The sequence below is a fragment of the Coregonus lavaretus genome (genome assembly GCF_964263955.1).
Source record: "Coregonus lavaretus genome assembly, chromosome: 5".
Lineage (NCBI taxonomy): Eukaryota > Metazoa > Chordata > Actinopteri > Salmoniformes > Salmonidae > Coregonus > Coregonus lavaretus.
The window spans coordinates 51,530,150-51,553,310 of NC_139992.1; the positions used below are offsets into that span (position 1 = coordinate 51,530,150).

Here is a 23,161-nt window from a genome sequence, read left to right on the forward strand (position 1 = left end):
TCTCTCCATCTCTCTCGCTCTCGCTCTCGCTCTCTCTCTCTCTCTCGCTCTCTCTCTCTCTCTCTCTCTCCCTCTCTATTATTTTTTTTTTGGGGGGGGGAGTGGGGGTGTTGTTTTGCAGTGAGCACAGAGACACCCTGTCTGTTTGTAGCCGTTTCCTCTAGCCCTGACTGACAGGGAGAATAATGTGTCTGGCCACCCCTCTCGCTCTTCCTCATCTTAAAAATAGCACTGAGTGCTGGAGACCGTGGGTACTTCCCAAATGGCACTGGTCAAAAATAGTGCACTAAATAGGGAATACGGTGCCATTTGGAACACAGAGAGCCGGGAGTGACATCAGATACATCTTAGTTAGCCCCGTCTCGGAAATGAATGATTATAGCTTTGTTGAATGTTATTATTTCTGATAATGACACATTGATGGCAGGATGTGGTGAAATATGTATTGACAGGGTGATGAAAGTGTATCATTACCAAGTGGATGGAGCTTCTAGCATATCTACATGACCTGGTTTCTTATTTGACCATCCGTCCATTTTCCAGCCCAATGATGTCTAGAACCACCCACACTCATCAGTCACTGTACCTAGACATTGTAGGATGCCATTTGGGACACAGACGTTGAGTAATGCATTGATCCTTGGGTTGAAGACTGGAGTTAAGAGACTCCTGCATCACAATAGAAGGAGTTAGTGTTACTCTTGTTCCAACAATCATAACATGACGTATGGATTGACTCAGTCAGAACCAGTCCGTTGCCTGCGTTGCACGAGTTGGCTTTTTACTCCGAAACAGAAACAAAAGGTACACATGTTTACTCGTCACAGTATGATTTCTGCCACCATCTCATTTCACTGACATTTTCAGCCGCATACGTACCCAATTCGGGATGTGTGTTTTATTGTCTGTTTGACACACGGTCTTGTTTACTATCAAACAGATGACTGTCTATTCTAGATTATTTAAAATTCAGAACGAAAGAGGCTGAGTCTCAAATGACACCCTAGTCCCTATATAGTGCACTACTTTTGACCAGATCCCTACTGTAAGTAGTGCAAACAATAGAGAATAGTGTGTCATTTGGGACTTAATAGAGTATTTTCCCTAGATGCATTACTGCAGGGCCAAGATGTTAATTCTCTGGTTGTATTGTTATGACCCTTAGCCATTACTTCACATTGACATCTAGTCCCTCAAGCTTCCTCTGTCTGCTTCTGTCACAGCTTTATGCGCTGTTGTTAAGTCTCTGTTTCCAGGGTTACGATGCCTAATTAAACTATCATACTCCCCTTTAATTTCCAATTTTTTAGGAGTGTCAGTTTTAAAGAACCAGACATAAATGATGTGGATTGGATAATGGGGTAGTTTAGATGATGGTATCCCCCATGGGGAAATGGGCTTAGCATCTATCATGAGACAACAATAAAGAGCAGTTAATACTGTTCACCAGGTCTCTCTCTCTCTCTCTCTCGCTCTTTCTGTATCACTCTAAAGAGGCTTAGAGGGGCATGTGTGTTTGGGGCATGAATGAAGGTTTTGTGTGTTTGCGGACCGGTAATCAAAACTGTATGAACTTCATAGAAATGTATTGTAATGGTCAAATTATTAGATAATTTTCTTTGAGATGTGATCATGTTTTTCCAGGACAAAGGCATATTTTTATAGATTTCACTTTCTCGTAAAAGTCAACGTGTCCATCTGCAAAGTTGGACGTCAGCTACATATTTTCCAGGGAAACCGGCCAATTATCTCACTGATAAAACGTCCAAAACAAAGTAAAAGTTCCCAGAAAAGGACCGTTCATGATGACCAGTCATTTATTCATGCCCAAGACAAAGTTACCTCACCAGATGCATTGAAGTGTCCAGCTTGACTCAAGGACTGTGGGTGCATTCCGTGCGTGTTACACTGAGCCTTTTAGCCATGCTGATTGGTTAATCTCAGTGTTTAACCAATCAGGAGGTTGTTTGGGTGCAGTACTGAGAAGACCTTGCTCTGTCAGTGTCAGTGTAGTGGACTGTGAGATCCGTTAGCATGCTTTAACAAGTCTCTAATGGAATAATGAGCCTATGACCTCTCCCCCCTCTGGGACTTGTGACTGTGCTCCAGCTGTGGCATCAGAAGTAAACATCCACATTAGACAATTTGTCCATAGATGCTGAAGTGTGTATTCTCTTGTGTGTGTCCCTGAGAATACATGTGATCCTCTCAGCACAAAAATAACTAGGTGTGTGTGTGTGTGTGTGTGTGTGTGTGTGTGTGCGTGCGTGCGTGCGTGTGCACGTGCGTGTGCGTGCGTGCGTGAGCTTACATCCATATAACCGTGTGTGGGCTCTTATGCATGTCCCTGAGATAACATAATGGTACTTTCAGCACAACACTAACACACTACCTAGCTAGACTCTTCTTTTTGTTGATCTGTGTGTGTTCAGGCTTTCTCCTCACCCTGCTGTGTTTTCGTCTGCAGGTTGCCAGGGCCGACCAGGGTGTCCGCTGCAGGCAGCGGGGCCCCCAAGGGCCAAGGATCCTCCAACCTCAACAGGAGGAGTCAGAGCTTTAACAGCATCGATAAGAGCAAGCCTCTCCAGTATGCTAGTGGCAATGACAGAGGTAGGTGAACCTAGAATCAGGTAGAAGCAGGCCTGAGCCGTATGAGGTGGTCCGGACTGAGCCGAGCCGAACCAAACTGTTCTAAGATAGCCTTGTTACACATCTTCCACAGTTGCTGGAACCATGATGAAAAATACTTAATGTAAAAAAGAAAATTGCAGAACCAGCGCAGTTTGATTAGGATCGGCACAATAGTGTGAAAACGGTAATATGGTGTCTAAACTCACCTTCCATGAGGATTAAACTGGATAAAGAAAACATCTAGGGTCTTAGAATTAATTATCTTACTCCTGCGTTTGTACTACTGTTTTCCTCAGTATCGGTCACTACCATTCAGAATTTATATTTCTGAGCGCATGGTCCACAAAATGCACTAGGTGGCGCCTCTGATAAACACAGACACAGACAGACACACACACACACCCACTATAGTCTCTATCCGGCTCTGGCTGCAGGCAGGGCTAGCTAAGAAACCCAATCAGTCCTGGTGTGGTTGGCCTGATGGGACAGGCCCAGTTTCATTAGCCAAGTTGTGTTTAACATAATGACACTACAGTCTGCTGAATCATATCAGCAATGTAGTTGACTAGAGTTGGACTGTATTCCATTAGGGAGAAGGCAAGGCAGTGCATTTCACAGCATGGTGAGTGGTGGTGGTTAGACTGCAGAGCTGTGGCTGTGGGGCTGAATCACACCACGCACCACCAAGCATAATAACCTGCTATAATGACAAATGTTGTCACACGCACGCTTTCCTTATTTTATTATTGCCATATTACTTTTATCAAAAAGTAAGTGGATGAAATAATTTTTCTGCATCCCAAATGGCACCCTATTCCCTATATAGTGCACTACTTTTGACCAGGGCCATATGGGCTTGGGGAAAAAGAGGCTACAACAAGGCTCATCTTTTGTCAACGACCCCCTACCTTGTGGTTCTTTAAGTTTACAGTAAATTCGTAGATATTGAATATTTGGCTGTCAGTATTTTACAATTCTCGTACAGTGTTGGTACTGTTCCCTATACTGCATAGTGCACTACAGTGTTGGTACTGTCCCTATACTGCATAGTGCACTACAGTGTTGGTACTGTTCCCTATACTGCATAGTGCACTACAGTGTTGGTACTGTTCCCTATACTGCATAGTGCACTACAGTGTTGGTACTGTTCCCTATACTGCATAGTGCACTACAGTGTTGGTACTGTTCCCTATACTGCATAGTGCACTACAGTGTTGGTACTGTTCCCTATACTGCATAGTGCACTACAGTGTTGGTACTGTTCCCTATACTGCATAGTGCACTACAGTGTTGGTACTGTTCCCTATACTGCATAGTGCACTACAGTGTTGGTACCGTTCCCTATACTGCATAGTGCACTACAGTGTTGGTACCATTCCCTATACTGTTAGTAGAGTTATGCTAGTTAGTAGAGTTATGGTCATCAGTAGAGTTATGGTCGTCAGTAGAGTTATGCTAGTTAGTAGAGTTATGCTAATCAGTATAGTTATGGTCATCAGTAGAGTTATGGTCGTCAGTAGAGTTATGCTAGTTAGTAGAGTTATGCTAGTTAGTAGAGTTATGGTCATCAGTAGAGTTATGGTCATCAGTAGAGTTATGGTCATCAGTAGAGTTATGGTCGTCAGTGGAGTTATGCTCTTCAGTAGAGTTATGGTCGTCAGTGGAGTTATGCTCATCAGTAGAGTTATGGTCATCTTAGAGTTATGGTCATCAGTGGAGTTATGGTAGTTAGTAGAGTTATGGTCATCAGTAGAGTTATGGTCATCAGTAGAGTTATGGTCGTCAGTAGAGTTATGGTCGTCAGTGGAGTAATGGTCATCAGTAGAGTTATGGTCATCAGTGGAGTTATGGTCGTCAGTGGCGTTATGGTCGTCAGTGGAGTTATGGTCATCAGTAGAGTTATGGTCATCAGTAGAGTTATGGTCATCAGTGGAGTTATGGTCGTCAGTAGAGTTATGGTCATCAGTAGAGTTATGTCATCAGTGGAGTTATGGTCGTCAGTGGAGTTATGGTCGTCAGTGGAGTTATGGTCGTCAGTGGAGTTATGGTCATCAGTGGAGTTATGGTCGTCAGTAGAGTTATGGTCGTCAGAAGTTATGGTCTTCAGTAGAGTTATGGTCGTCAGTAGAGTTAAGGTCATCAGTAGAGTTATGGTCATCAGTGGAGTTATGGTCGTCAGTGGAGTTATGGTCGTCAGTAGAGTTATAGTCATCAGTAGAGTTATGGTCATCAGTAGAGTTATGGTCATCAGTGGAGTTATGGTAGTTAGTAGAGTTATGGTCATCAGTAGAGTTATGGTCATCAGTAGAGTTATGGTCGTCAATAGAGTTATGGTCATCAGTAGAGTTATCGTCATGAGTGGAGTTATGGTCGTCAGTGGAGTTATGGTCGTCAGTAGAGTTACAGTGGGGGAAAAAAGTATTTAGTCAGCCACCAATTGTGCAAGTTCTCCCACTTAAAAAGATGAGAGAGGCCTGTAATTTTCATCATAGGTACACGTCAACTATGACAGACAAATTGAGAAGAAAAAAAATCCAGAAAATCACATTGTAGGATTTTTTATGAATTTATTTGCAAATTATGGTGGAAAATAAGTATTTGGTCACCTACAAACAAGCAAGATTTCTGGCTCTCACAGACCTGTAACTTCTTCTTTAAGAGGCTCCTCTGTCCTCCACTCGTTACCTGTATTAATGGCACCTGTTTGAACTTGTTATCAGTATAAAAGACACCTGTCCACACCCTCAAACAGTCACACTCCAAACTCCACTATGGCCAAGACCAAAGAGCTGTCAAAGGACACCAGTAACAAAATTGTAGACCTGCACCAGGCTGGGAAGACTGAATCTGCAATAGGTAAGCAGCTTGGTTTGAAGAAATCAACTGTGGGAGCAATTATTAGGAAATGGAAGACATACAAGACCACTGATAATCTCCCTCGATCTGGGGCTCCACGCAAGATCTCACCCCGTGGGGTCAAAATGATCACAAAAACAGTGAACAAAAACCCCAGAACCACACGGGGGGACCTAGTGAATGACCTGCAGAGAGCTGGGACCAAAGTAACAAAGCCTACCATCAGTAACACACTACGCCGCCAGGGACTCAAATCCTGCAGTGCCAGACGTGTCCCCCTGCTTAAGCCAGTACATGTCCAGGCCCGTCTGAAGTTTGCTAGAGTGCATTTGGATGATCCAGAAGAGGATTGGGAGAATGTCATATGGTCAGATGAAACCAAAATAGAACTTTTTGGTAAAAACTCAACTCGTCGTGTTTGGAGGACAAAGAATGCTGAGTTGCATCCAAAGAACACCATACCTACTGTGAAGCATGGGGGTGGAAACATCATGCTTTGGGGCAGTTTTTCTGCAAAGGGACCAGGACGACTGATTCGTGTAAAGGAAAGAATGAATGGGGCCATGTATCGTGAGATTTTGAGTGAAAACCTCCTTCCATCAGCAAGGGCATTGAAGATGAAACGTGGCTGGGTCTTTCAGCATGACAATGATCCCAAACACACCGCCCGGGCAACGAAGGAGTGGCTTCGTAAGAAGCATTTCAAGGTCCTGGATTGGCCTAGCCAGTCTCCAGATCTCAACCCCGTAGAAAATCTTTGGAGGGAGTTGAAAGTCCGTGATGCCCAGCGACAGCCCCAAAACATCACTGCTCTAGAGGAGATCTGCATGGAGGAATGGGCCAAAATACCAGCAACAGTGTATGAAAACCTTGTGAACTTACAGAAAACGTTTGACCTGTGTCATTGCCAACAAAGGGTATATAACAAACTATTGAGAAATTTTTGTTATTGACCAAATACTTATTTTCCACCATAATTTGCAAATCAATTCATTAAAAATCCTACAATGTGATTTTCTGGATTTTTTTTCTCATTTTGTCTGTCATAGTTGACGTGTACCTATGATGAAAATTACAGACCTCTCTCATCTTTTTAAGTGGGAGAACTTGCACAATTGGTGGCTGACTAAATACTTTTTTTCCCCACTGTATGGTCGTCAGAAGTTATGGTCTTCAGTAGAGTTATGGTTGTCAGTAGAGTTATGGTCAACAGTAGAGTTATGGTCGTCAGTGGAGTTATGGTCGTCAGTAGAGTTATGGTCATCAGTGGAGTTATGGTCGTCAGTGGAGTTATGGTCATCAGTGGAGTTATGGTCGTCAGTAGAGTTATGGTCGTCAGAAGTTATGGTCTTCAGTAGAGTTATGGTCGTCAGTAGAGTTATGCTAGTTAGTAGAGTTATGGTCGTCAGTAGAGTTATGCTAGTTAGTAGAGTTATGCTAGTTAGTAGAGTTATGGTTGTTGGTAGAGTTATGCTAGTTAGTAGAGTTATGGTTGTTGGTAGAGTTATGGTTGTTGGTAGAGTTATGCTAGTTAGTAGAGTTATGGTTGTTGGTAGAGTTATGCTAGTTAGTAGAGTTATGGTTGTTGGTAGAGTTATGATAGTTAGTAGAGTTATGGTTGTTGATAGAGTTATGCTAGTTAGTAGAGTTATGCTAGTTAGTAGAGTTATGGTTGTTGGTAGAGTTATGCTAGTTAGTAGAGTTATGGTTGTTGGTAGAGTTATGCTAGTTAGTAGAGTTATGGTTGTTGGTAGAGTTATGCTAGTTAGTAGAGTTATGGTCATCAGTAGAGTTATGGTCGTCAGTAGAGTTATGGTCATCAGTAGAGTTATCGTCATGAGTGGAGTTATGGTCGTCAGTGGAGTTATGGTCGTCAGTAGAGTTATGGTCGTCAGAAGTTATGGTCTTCAGTAGAGTTATGGTTGTCAGTAGAGTTATGGTCAACAGTAGAGTTATGGTCGTCAGTGGAGTTATGGTCGTCAGTAGAGTTATGGTCATCAGTAGAGTTATGGTCATCAGTGGAGTTATGGTCGTCAGTGGAGTTATGGTCGTCAGTAGAGTTATGGTCGTCAGAAGTTATGGTCTTCAGTAGAGTTATGCTAGTTAGTAGAGTTATGGTCGTCAGTAGAGTTATGCTAGTTAGTAGAGTTATGCTAGTTAGTAGAGTTATGCTAGTTAGTAGAGGTATGCTAGTTAGTAGAGTTATGGTCGTCAGTAGAGTTATGCTAGTTAGTAGAGTTATGCTAGTTAGTAGAGTTATGGTTGTTGGTAGAGTTATGCTAGTTAGTAGAGTTATGGTTGTTGGTAGAGTTATGGTTGTTGGTAGAGTTATGCTAGTTAGTAGAGTTATGGTTGTTGGTAGAGTTATGCTAGTTAGTATAGTTATGGTTGTTGGTAGAGTTATGCTAGTTAGTAGAGTTATGGTTGTTGGTAGAGTTATGCTAGTTAGTAGAGTTATGCTAGTTAGTAGAGTTATGGTTGTTGGTAGAGTTATGCTAGTTAGTAGAGTTATGGTTGTTGGTAGAGTTATGCTAGTTAGTAGAGTTATGGTTGTTGGTAGAGTTATGCTAGTTAGTAGAGTTATGGTTGTTGGTAGATAAAACACAAGGAGGGGATACTGTATATCAGTCCATAAAACAGAGGGAGAGAAGGAGGGGGGATGGTGTAAGTGTGGCGTTAAAATAGTCTGTCAGAGTTCAGGGCCAGTCAAAGGGAGAGCAGGAGGGTTGTCCTCGTTTTCCTCATGCTTCTCTATCTCTACCTTCTTCTCCGCACTTTCACCCCCTCTCCCCTCTCTCTCTCTCAATTCAATTTTAATTCAATTTAAGGGCTTTATTGGCATGGGAAACGTATATTAACATTGCCAAAGCAAGTGAAGTAGATAGTAAACAAAAGTGAAATAAACAATAAATATTAACAGTAAACATTACACTCAGAAGTTCCAAAAGAATAAAGACATTTCAAATGTCATATTATGTATATATACAGTGTTGTAACAATGTGCAAATAGTTAAAGTACAAATGGGAAAATAAATAAACATAAATATGGGTTGTATTTATAATGGTGTTTGTTCTTCACTGGTTGCCCTTTTCTTGTGGCAAAAGGTCACAAATCTTGCAGCTGTGATGGCACACTGTGGTTTTTCATCCAGTAGATAAGGGAGTTTATCAAAATTGGGTTTGTTTTCTAATTCTTTGTGGATCTCTGTAATCTGAGGGAAATATGTGTCTCTAATATGGTCATACATTTGGCAGGAGGTTAGGAAGTGCAGATCAGTTTCCACCTCATTTTGTGGGCAGTGTGCACATAGCCTGTCTTCTCTTGAGAGCCAGGTCTGCCTACGGCGGCCTTTCTCAATAGCAAGGCTATGCTTACTGAGTCTGTACATAGTCAAAGCTTTCCTTAAATTTGGGTCAGTCACAGTGGTCAGGCATTCTGCCACTGTGTACTCTCTGTTTAGAGCCAAATAGCATTCTAGTTTGCTCTGTTTTTTTGTTAATTCTTTCCAATGTGTCAAGTAATTCTCTTTTTGTTTTCTCATGATTTGGTTGGGTCTAATTGTGTTGTTGTTGTTGTCCTGGGGCTCTGTGTGGTCTGTTTGTGTTTGTAAACAGAGCCCCAGTACCAGCTTACTTAGGGGACTCTTCTCCAAGTTCATCTCTCTGTAGGTGATGGCTTTGTTATGGAAGGTTTGGGAATCACTTCCTTTTAAGTGGTTATAGAATTTAACGGCTCTTTTCTGGATTTTGATAATTAGTGGGTATCGGCCTAATTCTGCTCTGCATGCATTATTTGGTGTTTTTCGTTGTACACTGAGGATATTTTTGCAGAATTCTGCAAGCAGAGTCTCAATTTGGTGTTTGTCCCATTTTGTGAATTCTTGGTTGGTGAGCGGACCCCAGACCTCACAACCATAAAGGGCAATGGGTTCTATAACTGAATCAAGTATTTTTTGCCAGATCCTAATTGGTATGTCAAATTGTATGTTCCTTTTGATGGCATAGAAGGCCCTTCTTGCCTTGTCTCTCAGATCGTTCACAGCTTTGTGGAAGTTACCTGTGGCGCTGATGTTTAGGCCGAGGTATGTATAGTTTTTTGTGTGCTCTAGGGCAACGGTGTCTAGATGGAATTTGTATTTGTGGTCCTGGCAACTGGACCTTTTTTGGAACACCATTATTTTTGTCTTACTGAGATTTACTGTCAGGGCCCAGGTCTGACAGAATCTGTGCGGAATATCTAGGTGCTGCTGTAGGCCCTCCTTGGTTGGTGACAGAAGCACCAGATCATCAGCAAACAGTAGACATTTGACTTCAGATTCTAGTAGGGTGAGGCCGGGTGCTGCAGACTGTTCTAGTGCCCTCGCTAATTCGTTGATATATATGTTGAAGAGGGTGGGGCTTAAACTGCATCCATGTCTCACCCCACGGCCCCGTGGAAAGAAATGTGTGTGTTTTTTTGCCAATTTTAACCGCACACTTGTTGTTTGTGTACATGGATTTTATAATGTCGTATGTTTTTCCCCCAACACCACTTTCCATCAATTTGTATAGCAGACCCTCATGCCAAATTGAGTCAAAAGCTTTTTTGAAATCAACAAAGCATGAGAAGACTTTGCCTTTGTTTTGGTTTGTTTGTTTGTCAATTAGGGTGTGCAGGGTGAATACGTGATCTGTCGTATGGTAATTTGGTAAAAAGCCAATTTGACATTTGCTCAGTACATTGTTTTCACTGAGGAAATTAACTAGTCTGCTGTTAATGATAATGCAGAGGATTTTCCCAAGGTTGCTGTTGACGCATATCCCACGGTAGTTATTGGGGTCAAATTTGTCTCCAATTTTGTGGATTGGGATGATCAGTCCTTGGTTCCAAATATTGGGGAAGATGCCAGAGCTAAGGATGATGTTAAAGAGTTTAAGTATAGCCAATTGGAATTTGTGGTCTGTATATTTTATCATTTCATTGAGGATACCATCAACACCACAGGCCTTTTTGGGTTGGAGGGTTTGTATTTTGTCCTGTAGTTCATTCAATGTAATTGAAGAATCGAGTGGATTCTGGTAGTCTTTAATAGTTGATTCTAAGATTTGCATTTGATCATGTATATTTTTTTGCTGTTTGTTCTTTGTAATAGGGCCAAAAATATTGGAGAAGTGGTTTACCCATACATCTCCGTTTTGGATAGATAGCTCTTCGTGTTGTTGTTTGTTTAGTGTTTTCCAATTTTCCCAGAAGTGGTTAGTCTCTATGGATTCTTCAATTACATTGAGCTGATTTCTGACATGCTGTTCCTTCTTTTTTCGTAGTGTATTTCTGTATTGTTTTAGTGATTCATCATAGTGAAGGTGTCTCTCTCTCTCTCTCTCTCTCTCTCTCTCTCTCTCTCTCTCTCTCTCTCTCTCTCTCTCTCTCTATCCCTCTCTCTCCCTCTTTCCATACACGTTAACGCAGAACAACAGTCTACCAACCATGAACAGACCCCGGTCACCAACCCTGTTTATTTTGGCCAGAGCCAGCCCAGTAGATTTACACCAGTGCCTTCACTGTCCCTTGTGTCCCGTTTGCCCAGACCTGTTTTCACAGTGGTAGCCTCCCAAATGGCAGCCAATTCCCTTTATAGTGCACTACTTTTTACAACGGCCCATAGGGCTCTGGTCAAAAGTAGTGTACTATATAGAGAATAGGGTGCCATTTGGGACACATAAATCCCCCAATCCAGAAAGGGAGTGAGGGCTTTTCTGTTTCCTCAGTACCCCCCTGCCACCCTACTTTACCACCTAAAACCTAGCTAATGTCTCCCCTGATGGGAAAAAATTTGTCCTTCTTTCTTGGTGTTTGTGTTGTTTTTCTGTCTCCCCTCCCTCTCACTACTCGCTGGCAGCATGTTGTCTGTCTCCCCTCCCTCTCACTACTCACTGGCAGCATGTTGTCTGTATCCCCTCCCTCTCACTACCTACTGGCAGCATGTTGTCTGTCTCCCCTCCCTCTCACTACCTACTGGCAGCACGTTGTCTGTCTCCCCTCCCTCTCACTACTCACTGGCAGCATGTTGTCTGTCTCCCCTCCCTCTCACTACTTACTGGCAGCATGTTGTCTGTCTCCCCTCCCTCTCACTACTCACTGGCAGCATGTTGTCTGTCTCCCCTCCTTCTCACTACTTACTGGCAGCATGTTGTCTGTCTCCCCTCCCTCTCACTACTCACTGGCAGCATGTTGTCTGACTCCCCTCCCTCTCACTACCTACTGGCAGCACGTTGTCTGTCTCCCCTCCCTCTCACTACTCACTGGCAGCATGTTGTCTGTCTCCCCTCCCTCTCACTACCTACTGGCAGCATGTTGTCTGTCTCCCCTCCCTCTCACTACCTACTGGCAGCACGTTGTCTGTCTCCCCTCCCTCTCACTACTCACTGGCAGCATGTTGTCTGTCTCCCCTCCCTCTCACTACCTACTGGCAGCACGTTATCTGTCTCCCCTCCCTCTCACTCCTTACTGGCAGCATGTTGTCTGTCTCCCCTCCCTCTCACTACTCACTGGCAGCATGTTGTCTGTCTCCCCTCCCTCTCACTACTCACTGGCAGCATGTTGTCTGTCTCCCCTCCCTCTCACTACTCACTGGCAGCATGTTGTATGTCTCCCCTCCCTCTCACTACCTACTGGCAGCATGTTGTCTGTATCCCCTCCCTCTCACTACTTACTGGCAGCATGTTGTCTGTCTCCCCTCCCTCTCACTACTCACTGGCAGCATGTTGTATGTCTCCCCTCCCTCTCACTACTCACTGGCAGCATGTTGTATGTCTCCCCTCCCTCTCACTACTCACTGGCAGCATGTTGTATGTCTCCCCTCCCTCTCACTACTCACTGGCAGCATGTTGTATGTCTCCCCTCCCTCTCACTACTCACTGGCAGTATGGCCCGAGGGAGCTAAGTGGCTGGTGTACAGGTGGATGAAGAGGCAGCTTGCTGTTTGTCTATCAGTCACTAATGCAGTGTTATACTGAGGAGTCACGTCCATGCTTATGAATCAGCCTGGTACTTTAGCATTTAATATTGCACTCAATATTGCAATTCCAATCTTTTAATGTTGATGCAGGTCTGGTTTAATGTGTTTGATTCAGAATGTTGTTGTGTATATCGATTGTTTTCTCTGTACGCAGCTCAACACATTTCCAATCTATTTTAATCAGCCTTGCGTAACATGGCCAGTCGCCAGTCGCTCTCCTCAACAGTTTGCCAATGGGGGAGTTATGTCATTGGGAGCGAGAGTTTGAACCCAGCCTAAGGACTTAACTTAAGGCCCACTGTAGATAAGATGCCTCCCCCTCATCCCTGCGCAGGTGAAGGCATTAGATTTGGGGGTCAGATCAAATGATTCCAAGGAAATGTCTCAGGGTGTCTGAGGGTGACAGGGGATGTGTCCCAAATGGCACCCTATTCCCTATATGGTGCACTACTTAGGGAGTAGGGTGACATTTGGGACACACCTATCTGTCCAAAGGGAGAGAGCTGAGGAGAAAACGGGGACAGGCTCACAGATATTGGGACTTAGTGTTTATTACAAGAGGATTTGCTCAGCTCACTGTGTGTGTGTGTGTGTGTGTGTGTGTAGGGTGGGGTGGGGGCATGTGTGTATGTTTGCGTGCCACACGATGGGTGTGTGAGCACTGAGCAGCAGACGTGCGAGGGTCCAGCGCCCAGCCAGCAGAAGTGACATTTCACTCTCGGCCGACGAAGTAAGCGGTTGTGAAAGAGAGTGTGTTGCCATGGTAACGCCAAGTCTCCTCTTCTTCTCTGGGGCGTTGGTGGCCGTGGCGTCAGCCGATTGGTATGAAATGGCATCCTTCAGGCCCCTGTTATCTTTAAAGACGGGGTTAATTCGCTGGGCGCGCATACTGAATCCCCAACGCTTCGTCCCTCATTCACAATCTTATCACAGTGTCGCCCTCGACACTGACAAAGAAATCAAATCAAGCGTGTCATTTCTGTAGCCCAACTTTCACAGCTGTTTCCATGGTGTGAGGGCAAGCGCTGTAAGCCTATCACAAGAAAGACTGGGCTTCTTAGATGTAAGGGTTAAGCGAGATTCTGGGCAGAATGAGCAGTCGGGCCAGTCATGAGTCTCTCTCTCTCTCTCTCTCTCTCTCTCTCTCTCTCTCTCTCTCTCTCACACACAAACACACAGGCTGGTCTTTAAAGAGATGACTTGGCGTGTGCCAGCTTGCATGTTCCCCCCCACGGACTGACACGTTTACAGGCGTCGTAAGGTTTTAAAGGCTGTGGCCCAGATCATAAGCTGATTAAGTGGTCTGACGCCTCGCGTGGCGGCAGCTAAAGCCCTTTTCCTTCCCTTGCTTCTCTGGGAAATACTGCCCGGTTAGGGAGAATCACATCTCACACAGCCTTAGGCCTAGGCTTCGTCCCTGGAAAGGTCACCAGTTCAGCTATATTGTTGTGCTTATGACTCAGCATAGATAAAGAGAATTCCACCATGCAGGTTTTGAAAAATATTGTGGTTCCATAAAACCATCTAGCATCCGTTGAGAAGTACTGTAGTCGATGGAGTGTAGAGCTGAATGATGAGACGGAAGGGACACAAAGGTAGTTCTATATGGTGAATGTGAATCCCAGCATGTCCCTGCTGTTTGACACTACATCAGTCAACAATAGAAGGCAAAAGTATGTGAGCACCTGCTCGTCGAACATCTCATTCCAGAATCATGGTTAATATGGAGTTGGTCCCCCTTTTGCTGCTATAACAGCCTCCACTCTTCTGGGAAGGCTTTCCACTAGATGTTGGAACATTGCTGCGGGGACTTGCTTCCATTCCGCCGCAAGAGCATTAGTGATGTTGGGCGATTAGGCCTGGCTCGCAGTCGGTGTTCCAATTCATCCCAAAGGTGTTCGATGGGGTTGAGCCTAGCCCGAACCATGAAAAACAGCCTCAGACCATTATTCCTCCTCTACCAAACTTTACAGTTGGCACTATGCATTCGGGAAGGTAGCGTTCTCCTGGCATCCGCCAAACCCACGTTCGTCCGTCGGACTGCCAGATGGTGAAGTGTGATTCATCACTCCAGAGAACGTGGTTTCACTGCTCCAGAGTCCAATGGCGGCTAGCTTTACACCACTCCAGCCAACGCTTGGCATTGCGCATGGTGATCTTAGGCTTGTGCGGCTGCTCGGCCATGGAGACCCATTTCATGAAGCTCCCGACTGCTGACGTTGCTTCCAGAGGCAGTTTGGAACTCTGTAATGAGTGTTGCAACTGAGGACAGATGATATTTACGCGCTAGACGCTTCAGCACTCAGCGGCCCCATTCTGTGAGCTTGTGTGGCTGAGCTGTTGTTGCCTGTAGACATTTCCACTTCACAATAACAGCACTAGCAGGGCAGAAATTTGACGAACTGACTCGACGATGCCACGTTGAAAGTCACTGAGCTCTTCAGTAAGGCTATTCTACTGCCGATGTTTGTCTATAGAGATTGCATGGCTGTGTGCTCGATTGTATACACCTGTCAGCAACGGGTGTGGCTGAAATAGCCGAATCACTAATTTGAAAGGGTGTCCACATACTTTTGTATGTACAGTATATTGTATAATCCTTAAGGTTACAATGCATTTCCTATCACTAACTTCTCCCCTTGGTAGAATGGAGCACCACAGTATTAATGTATCTCTATGGAAAGCACAGTGTAGGGGCGGGGAGACGTCTGCTAGGGGATTGATGATGATCTGAACACCCACTGGAGAGGAGAAATGGGGGTCCTTCAGAAGGTCAGAGCCACTGCTGAGCGGCTAACGGGACCATCGGTTACCTCACGCTCCTGACGGATGGGTGTGTGTGGGGCGAGGTTGGACCGTCACATGAGATGTGCCCGTCCAGTGTAGTGTCGACACATCATAGATTGTGTGTGTCTGTGTCTCTGCGTGTGTGTGTATTCTAAAACACCCCGGTCCTTTGAAAGTGAGCATACAGTTGTTTTATTAATCTATCAACCCATTCCTGCTTTCCAACGCCACACTAGTAGAAGGAGGTTGAGAATGTTTTTATTTTCTGTTGGCATTAGACCACTGCAAAGTTCCCAGGCGGCATTGGCCAAAGGGGTGAATTGCCTGGCATCCCACTGTTACCAGGGGAAACGGCAACAGTTTTAGGTATCGCAGAATCAATCGCTGAGTCAATTTTCTGCTTGAGCGCGCAGCAGGCTGCACTGCTGCACTAGGATCTCTGTTTGCAGTGGGAAAGATTTGGATAGCGCACTACCGATCTGCTCCGTTTCTTTTTTGTTCCTACCACCTCGACTATGCCCCCCATCCCTACCAACCACGCCCCCCTGCAGCCTAGCAGAGAGAGCAAGACAAGCCTTTCTATGTCTGTCTCCCGTGGTGCAGAAAATGCCTGCTGACCCATCCAAACAGCATCTCTCTCCCTCTCTCTCTCGCTTTCTCTCTCTCCCCCTCTCCTTCTCTCTCTCCTTCTCTCTCCGTCTCTCTCTCTCTCTCTCTCTCTCCCTCTCTCTCTGTCTCTCTGCTTGTGAAAATGTAATAGTGTAGTTGATCCTGGGCTGGGTTCAACAACATCTTTGAGACACCAGTGTGAAGCCAATGGAAATATCCCATGTGATGGACCACTCTGTTCATACCTGTCGCTGGGGAAGAACCTGTGGGCTTTTATATCATAACGTGCTACTTTTGAGAGCATTTTTACTGTAATGATGGTTCTTCTGTCAAAGTGCCAGAGTCTGTAGATCACAGGTGTCAGACTCACCCCACGGAGGGCAGAGTGTCTGCGGGTTTTCGCTCCTCCCTTGTACTTGATTGATGAATTATGGTCACTAATTAGTAAGGAACTCCCCACACCTGGTTGTTGAGGTCTTAATTGAAAGGAAAAACCAAAAAACTATAGACACTATGCCCTCCATGGAATGAGTTTGACACCCCTGCTGTAGATGACTCAATGATGGTGAATATTTGGCTCCACATAGAAAGTACCTGCCATTTCATTTTCAAGCCAAATTGTTCTCTCAGTATATGAGACCCTGTGTACATGTATTCATCCAGTTGTGTTCCTGAGATGAACAACTGTTGATGTAACTATGGTATGTCTGTTTATCTGTCTCCCGTGCAGAATCGGTGAAGAGCATCCCTCTGCCTGGCAGCATGAACGGAGGTGCCCCGGTGCCCACCAGCCTCAGCGGGCAGCAGCTGGCCTCTGCCATCCCCTCCCCCACCGCCGGAAAGTCCTGGCGCAGCAAATCCATGAACATGAAGCACAGTGCCACCTCCTCCATGCTCTCAGTCTCCACCTCGCCCTCTCCCTCGCCCACCCCACCCCCCTCCGACCGCCTACGGCCTCCCATGACCGAGGCGCCCAAGTCGGGCTCTGTCACTGGCGCGTCCCAGAGATCCATGCTGGACAAGTTCCGGATGATAAACCCTCGCTCGGCATCGCGGACCTCGCCGTCGGTGGCCGAGATGGCCTTGCAGGAGGAGGATGACATGTCGGAGTACGGCGAGGAAGGGCTAAGCATAACGGAGCCTACGTCGTCAATGTGTACTAGCAGCACCAGCAGCGCCAAGCAGCTGGCCAAGTCTGCCTCGCCCCCTTCCCTGGCAGCAGCCAACAAGGGCTGTGTGAAGGGCTCGTCCCCCTCCGGCGGCGGCAGCAGTAAGTCCCTGCCCCAGCCCAAAGACAAGGAGGATAAGAGCAGGAGCAGAGGAGACAAGGCCATCACCTCTCCCAAAGAGGAACAACGGGAACCCATGGTGGATCCAACCAAGAAGACCTCTAAGATTGCCAGCCTCATCCCCAAGGGAGGCAAGCCCGCGGCGGGCAAGAAGGACATTGCCATCCCCCCTGCCTCCAGTGGAATCCCCAAGCCTGGGCTCAAGGCCCCCTCGGCTACGGGGAAGCAGGCCGGCGGTCAAGCCCAGACCCAGACCCAGACCCAGACCCAGACCCAGACCCAGACCCAGACCCAGACCCAGACCCAGACCCAGACCCAGACCCAGACCCAGACCCAGACCACCCAGGGTGGTAGTGGAGGAGGCAGGGAAGGGGACAAGGCCAAGGTAGTTAAAGGGGGCCAGGGGGGCTACTACATGCAGCAGCGGTCCCTGGGGGGCCTGGAGGGGCGGCGGAGCAACATGGTGTCTTCCACCAGCACCTCGGCCCTTTCCCAGCCCCCAGGGGCCATGGGAGGGAACGGAGCGGTGCAGCTCCCCCAGCAGCAGCAGCACAACCACCCCAACACGGCCACCGTCGCCCCCTTCATGTATAGGTGAGACTGTATGTGTATGTGCAGGTGAGCCTGTCTGTGTGCAGGTGAGCCTGTGTGTGTGTGTGTGTGTGTGTGTGTGTGTGTGTGTGTGTGTGTGTGTGTGTGTGTGTGTGTGTGTGTGTGTGTGTGTGTGTGTGTGTGTGTGTGTGTGTGTGTGTGTGCGCATGCGTGCATGCGATTGTTTGTGTGACAATGGGGATTGGGTGGGGTGTTCTGCCGAAGGTTTCTCTAATGATTGGTGTGTTCATTAGCTATGAAGCGTTTTTCTATTAGCTAGCTACACCACTAGTAGCGTGGGGGAGTAATCCCATCAAGCCAAGAATCCTCATCTGACAGCCTTTGTCTTCAAGGCTGTTAACTGACTTGGAGTTTTCTATAGAGGGCTTTGTAGGATGTTCACTTAAAATGGAAAGAAAAATACATAATCAAATCACAATTACCCAAATGAGCTCTTGTTCACCTCAGCAGGTTGTTAGAATGACAGCCCAAACTAACCTCAGCAGGTTGTTAGAATGATAGCCCAAACTCACCTCAGCAGGTTGTTAGAATGACAGCCCAAACTCACCTCAGCAGGTTGTTAGAATGACAGCCCAAACTCACCTCAGCAGGTTGTTAGAATGACAGCCCAAACTCACCTCAGCAGGTTGTTAGAATGACAGCCCAAACTCACCTCAGCAGGTTGTTAGAATGACAGCCCAAACTCACCTCAGCAGGTTGTTAGAATGACAGGCCAAACTCACCTCAGCAGGTTGTTAGAATGACAGCCCAAACTCACCTCACTACCTCCATGTCCTGATGTCTAAGCCTGCAGCATAACCCCAAGGCCCTCTGTTCCACCTGACATAGTTCAGCTGAATTTGTGTCTGAACTGTCCATCACTTGGGTATTTATATGCAGGAAATGTCCCTTGTTTGCCACTTGATTTCTGCGAAGGAGTTCAACTTTGTTGAGAACTTCCACTCCTTTATCCGCATCCCCCCTTCTGTCATTGTGGTGCCAAGGCTCGTTAGATAACCCTACAGTCACACACACACACACACGAGGGCTGGCCCTCCCACTGCACACCTCACAATGCGGCCCGTCCAGTCACACTCCACCTTGATGTGTGAACAACCAATTGAATCACTACGTCCCATCGTGCCCCAAAACCCCTATTATTAGAGTGTCTGGAGAGAATTGGAAGCCTTGATTCCAGACGGATGCCGCCCATCAAAGCTCATTTCCCACCTTTCAATCTGTCGCCTGTATGAGGGCCACTGATGTCAGAGACAGAGCCTGTACATGATGGCGGGCATGCTAACGACAGTTCTCGCCATTGGACTCAATCTCCTGATAGATGATGAGGGAGGGAGGGAGGGAGGGAGGGAGGGAGGGAGGAAGGGAGGGAGGGAGGGAGGGAGGGAGGGAGGGAGGGAGGGAGGGAATCCTATTAACGACCCATAATCGGCTTCAGAGGAACTTTTCCCTCTCTTCTCTTTCTCTCTATAATTCCAGAAAGGGCTCAACCACGGTCCACAATGCACTCTGCTGCTCACTGACTCACCGTTGAGAATTAGTCTTCATCCGTTCAATACACCTCGCCATCTTGCTCATCAACAGGCATCCCTGATCATCATTCATAGGCAGATGCAGGTGATGGCTGTTGTTCTCAAACCTGTTTTCCATATGCATTAAATGGGAGACAAGCGACGCACAAAATACACTGCAATGTCATGCCATTAAAAAGTGATTTTCTTCATATCCCTCTCCTACTTTGTATTCATGTCAGGTCCTAATCATGCGCAGCTCAGCTACTTAACCAAGATGCAATCAACCCAAATGAAAAGCACGTTGTCTTCTGTGCTCAGCAGCCAACAGGTTGACATGCTCAGTTCTAGCTCATCCCATCACTCACACTCCCGCCTACCTCTCCCCTTCTGTTGTCCAATCCTGGCTGTAGCATCCCATGTCTCCCTCCCTCCCCCTTTCCTGTGTTTCTCCCACTCCCTTCCGGGGGGAGGTGTGCCCCCGCCGCCGACCTGCCTGACAGAGGAAGAACTGTCAACAGCCTCGCACTTAGGGCCTCCCGCTGCGCAGTAATTTACCATCATTTCAGGGCCAATTAGGTTTCTTCCCTCTCCTGTGCCACAGCAGAGCAGAGCAGCAGTTAGCTGCAGTTGGTGTTACGTTGATTACAGTCCCCCTGCCTCCCCCTTTGACAGCAGCCGGGGAGGTGATTGTAAGGCACTGCTGTGTGACGTAAACGTTGGATGTGCGTCCTCTCCCTGACCTAATTCGACCTGAGATTCTCACTTACGATTGGCTGTGCTTTGTTTTGTTCTCTGTACGTTTCTCAGGGGGTTTTAAGGACTGTTTTGAGATCCTTGTTATACAACTTTATAACATACATTCCTAAACTGAGTTGCCAGAATATATACCCTCCCCCAGTAAACAATTAATTTACACATTCCTACATTTTGTACAGGTTGTCAAATTGCTGCCATATTTCTGAATGTCTCTCTGTGCAATTCTATGGAGCTATAACTATTTTGTAGGGTGGATGTTAGAAACCGAGTTTCACGATGCTGAACTCATTGGCTGATGCAGCAGACCGTGGATGCCAGTTTATCTCTGGCGGTGCAGGTGGCTGGAGAAGGTTTTATTGTGGGTGTGCCGGTGCGGTAGAGTTATCTAGCAGCCGTCAAACGTCTGGCTGTGTTTCTCACATCTCTGCCCAGGGCCAGGGAACAAACACAGGCGCATACCAAATGACACCCTATTACCTTTTTAGTGCACTACTTTTGACCAGGGCCCATAGGCTATAGGGAGACAGGGAGTGCAAGCCAGTATGTGGATTTTGACTGCACATAGGCAGGCTCATGATACAGAGACAAACTTCCATTTACCCATCTAACCCTCACATCATCCAAGAGATACCCCTGAGATGTTCATCTCCATCTATTGAAAATGTGAAAAAGCACATATCAAAATATTTCAATCCGGCTCCAGTTGTTGTTTTTTTACCACAGGAAAACACAAACACACTATACAGTGTGGCTCCTGAATAACCATGGCTTTGTTTGTTTCTCCCAGGACGTACTCCGAGAACGACTGTACCACGGTGGCCCCCTCAGACCACTGCCTCAGCCCCACCAAGGGAGACCTGGTCTACAGCAAGACCGCCAAACAGTGCCTGGAAGAGATCTCAGGTAGGCAACACTTACTGACACGCGTGTGTGTGTGTTTGTTATAGTATATTCTATGTGTGTATCGGTGCGTGTGTGTACTTTCCGGTGAACGCGAGTTTGTGTTTGAGGCAACGAGGGGGGTCCTTTGATCCCCGCCTCACATGGCGAAGGGAAAAGGTCAGGAACGACCGGCAGACACAGGACGCATCTGTGGCCCTTTGTTTATGTGGTTGCTCGCGGTTGCCATTGGTTATGCCCCAGCACCCGGTGTCTTGCTCTAGCTGTGGGGATGTGGCGGCTTATCCGGATAGACAGCGGCCAGAGGCTGCAGGAGACAAAGATAGCTAGAATCAGCCTGTATTATCTGGGTGGTGGGCTGGGCTGCAACTCAGCCTGGCGTTTACACAGAGACTGATAGAATTTCAATGCGATGGAAATGTAATGTGGATAATGTCCTTTGGAAATTATGACGTGTTATTACGTAGCTTTGGTGTTGCAGGTCAGGTATCTGCCAAATCACAGTACATCCATTGTAACATAGAAAATCGATATCGATATGTATTCCTGCCTAGCGGTTCTACATGTTAACTAAACGTACTGAATGTCTTAGGTCTTGCTCTACTATAAGCTGATTTGTCGTTTGGGTATGGGAAAACAAAAGATTGCTCTGCCACAAAACAAATCACTCCCCAAAAAAACACACGTTCTAAAAATTGTCATCTACAAAGGGAATGATCCCTACCAAGCGCTGCTTTAGTCCTCTGAATGTATGCCTTTACAAAGCCACGCCCAAAGTAAAATGTCTGGAATGTTGTGTTTTTACATCTCCAAACCTATAATATACATACTGTGGTCACGGCACAATGTGCACCGCGGTCAGCGATATTCGATTGAACTTTGTGCTTTGATTTGTTCTTGATGACTCATTTATGAAAACGTGTGCAGTTGTGCTCTACTCAGACAGTGTGATTGTGGTGTTTTGGGGGGCTTTTTGTGAATGTATGTAAATGATAAATGAGGAACCATGGTGGTTCACTTCTGAATCAGGACAATTATGTTGATTTTGGTGCATGGTGAAGTTGCCCCCAGACACTGATCTTGGGTCAGTTTTGTTTTCCCTCACTATTCATAAGGTAAGGATTTGGGGAGGGAAAGCAGATCCTAGATCGGTACCTAGGGGAAACTGCACCCTTGTTTTTCTCTTAGTTTTTACTCCTTAATTGCTCCTTGCCTGGAATGTGAGTCTGTGGTAGCCTCTGTAGTGAAGGAAGTCTTTCAAAAAGCTACTTATGGTTCATCATCTTCGGCTACATTTCCTGCAGCACTGAGTTTACATTTAATTTACATTTAGGTTGTTTAACAGACAGAGCAACTTACAGTCATGTCACAGAAGATTGACCATGAGTCAGTGGAGATGATTGGCCATGTAAGGTCAATGTAGCGGTAGGCATATATATGCAGTATAACTTGCAGCAGTTGAACAGCATCTTTAGCCATTCCAGGGGTTCCTGGTTCCAACCACTTACAGGTGTAGGATCATAATTTGATCACCCTGTTGTTGCAGGAAACTCACAGGTGTGCTGTCCAAACAACTCCCAGTTTCCATTTTTAAATGTCAGACTTGATTTGCCCTAACTAAAAATGTATCAACCCCTACAAAAAGGTCCAATAATTATAATCGACAAAATAATACACATTTCCTGTTTGCTGAATGATTGTTTTCCTTCTGTGAGAAACTGGTCAGATTAAGATCCTACACTTGTAAATACCATCTCTGTCCATGGCAGTTAATGTCACCTTGGATATGGTTGTTCAGGGCAACTGCTACCGTGAGTTACTCTGTTTCACGAGCTTATAGCATGTGTGGTCATATGGAGGCTGTTGTTTGTCTATGGTGTGTGTGTCTGTACAGTTGAGGCTATTAATGCTAGAGTAAGTGTTGAAGCTGTTGACAGACAGCCTGCAGTCAAGGCGAGAGGAGAGCTGGAGCTTTACTCTTTACCTCATTAACCCTGTAGCATTTAATTAGCTTGTGCATCAGCGCAGCGTGGCTATCAGGGAGCCGCAACTCACAGGTGTGCTGTCCAAACAACTCCCAGTCACACTGGTTTTTATCAGGGGAGGAGAAGAGGGAGAGGGGGAGGAAAGAGGGAGGGGGAGGAGAAGAGGGAGAGGGGGAGGATAATGGGGAGAGGTGGAGGAGAAGATGGAGAGGGAGGAGGAAAGCGGG

General features: G+C 46.2%; 1 protein-coding gene across 3 annotated transcripts in view; it reads left to right on the forward strand.

Annotated features, from left to right (window-relative positions):
• LOC311129748 (neuron navigator 3-like) overlaps positions 1 to 23,161 on the forward strand; it is a 753,845-nt gene that overhangs the window by 642,624 nt on the left and 88,060 nt on the right. For all 3 annotated transcript variants that reach the window (XM_084162171.1, XM_084162172.1, XM_084162173.1), the window contains exons 7-9: positions 2,468 to 2,610; positions 16,612 to 17,764; positions 20,837 to 20,952. In XM_084162171.1, coding sequence (XP_084018297.1) covers positions 2,468 to 2,610; positions 16,612 to 17,764; positions 20,837 to 20,952 — 1,412 coding nt within the window. The remainder of the gene's footprint in view (positions 1 to 2,467; positions 2,611 to 16,611; positions 17,765 to 20,836; positions 20,953 to 23,161) is intronic.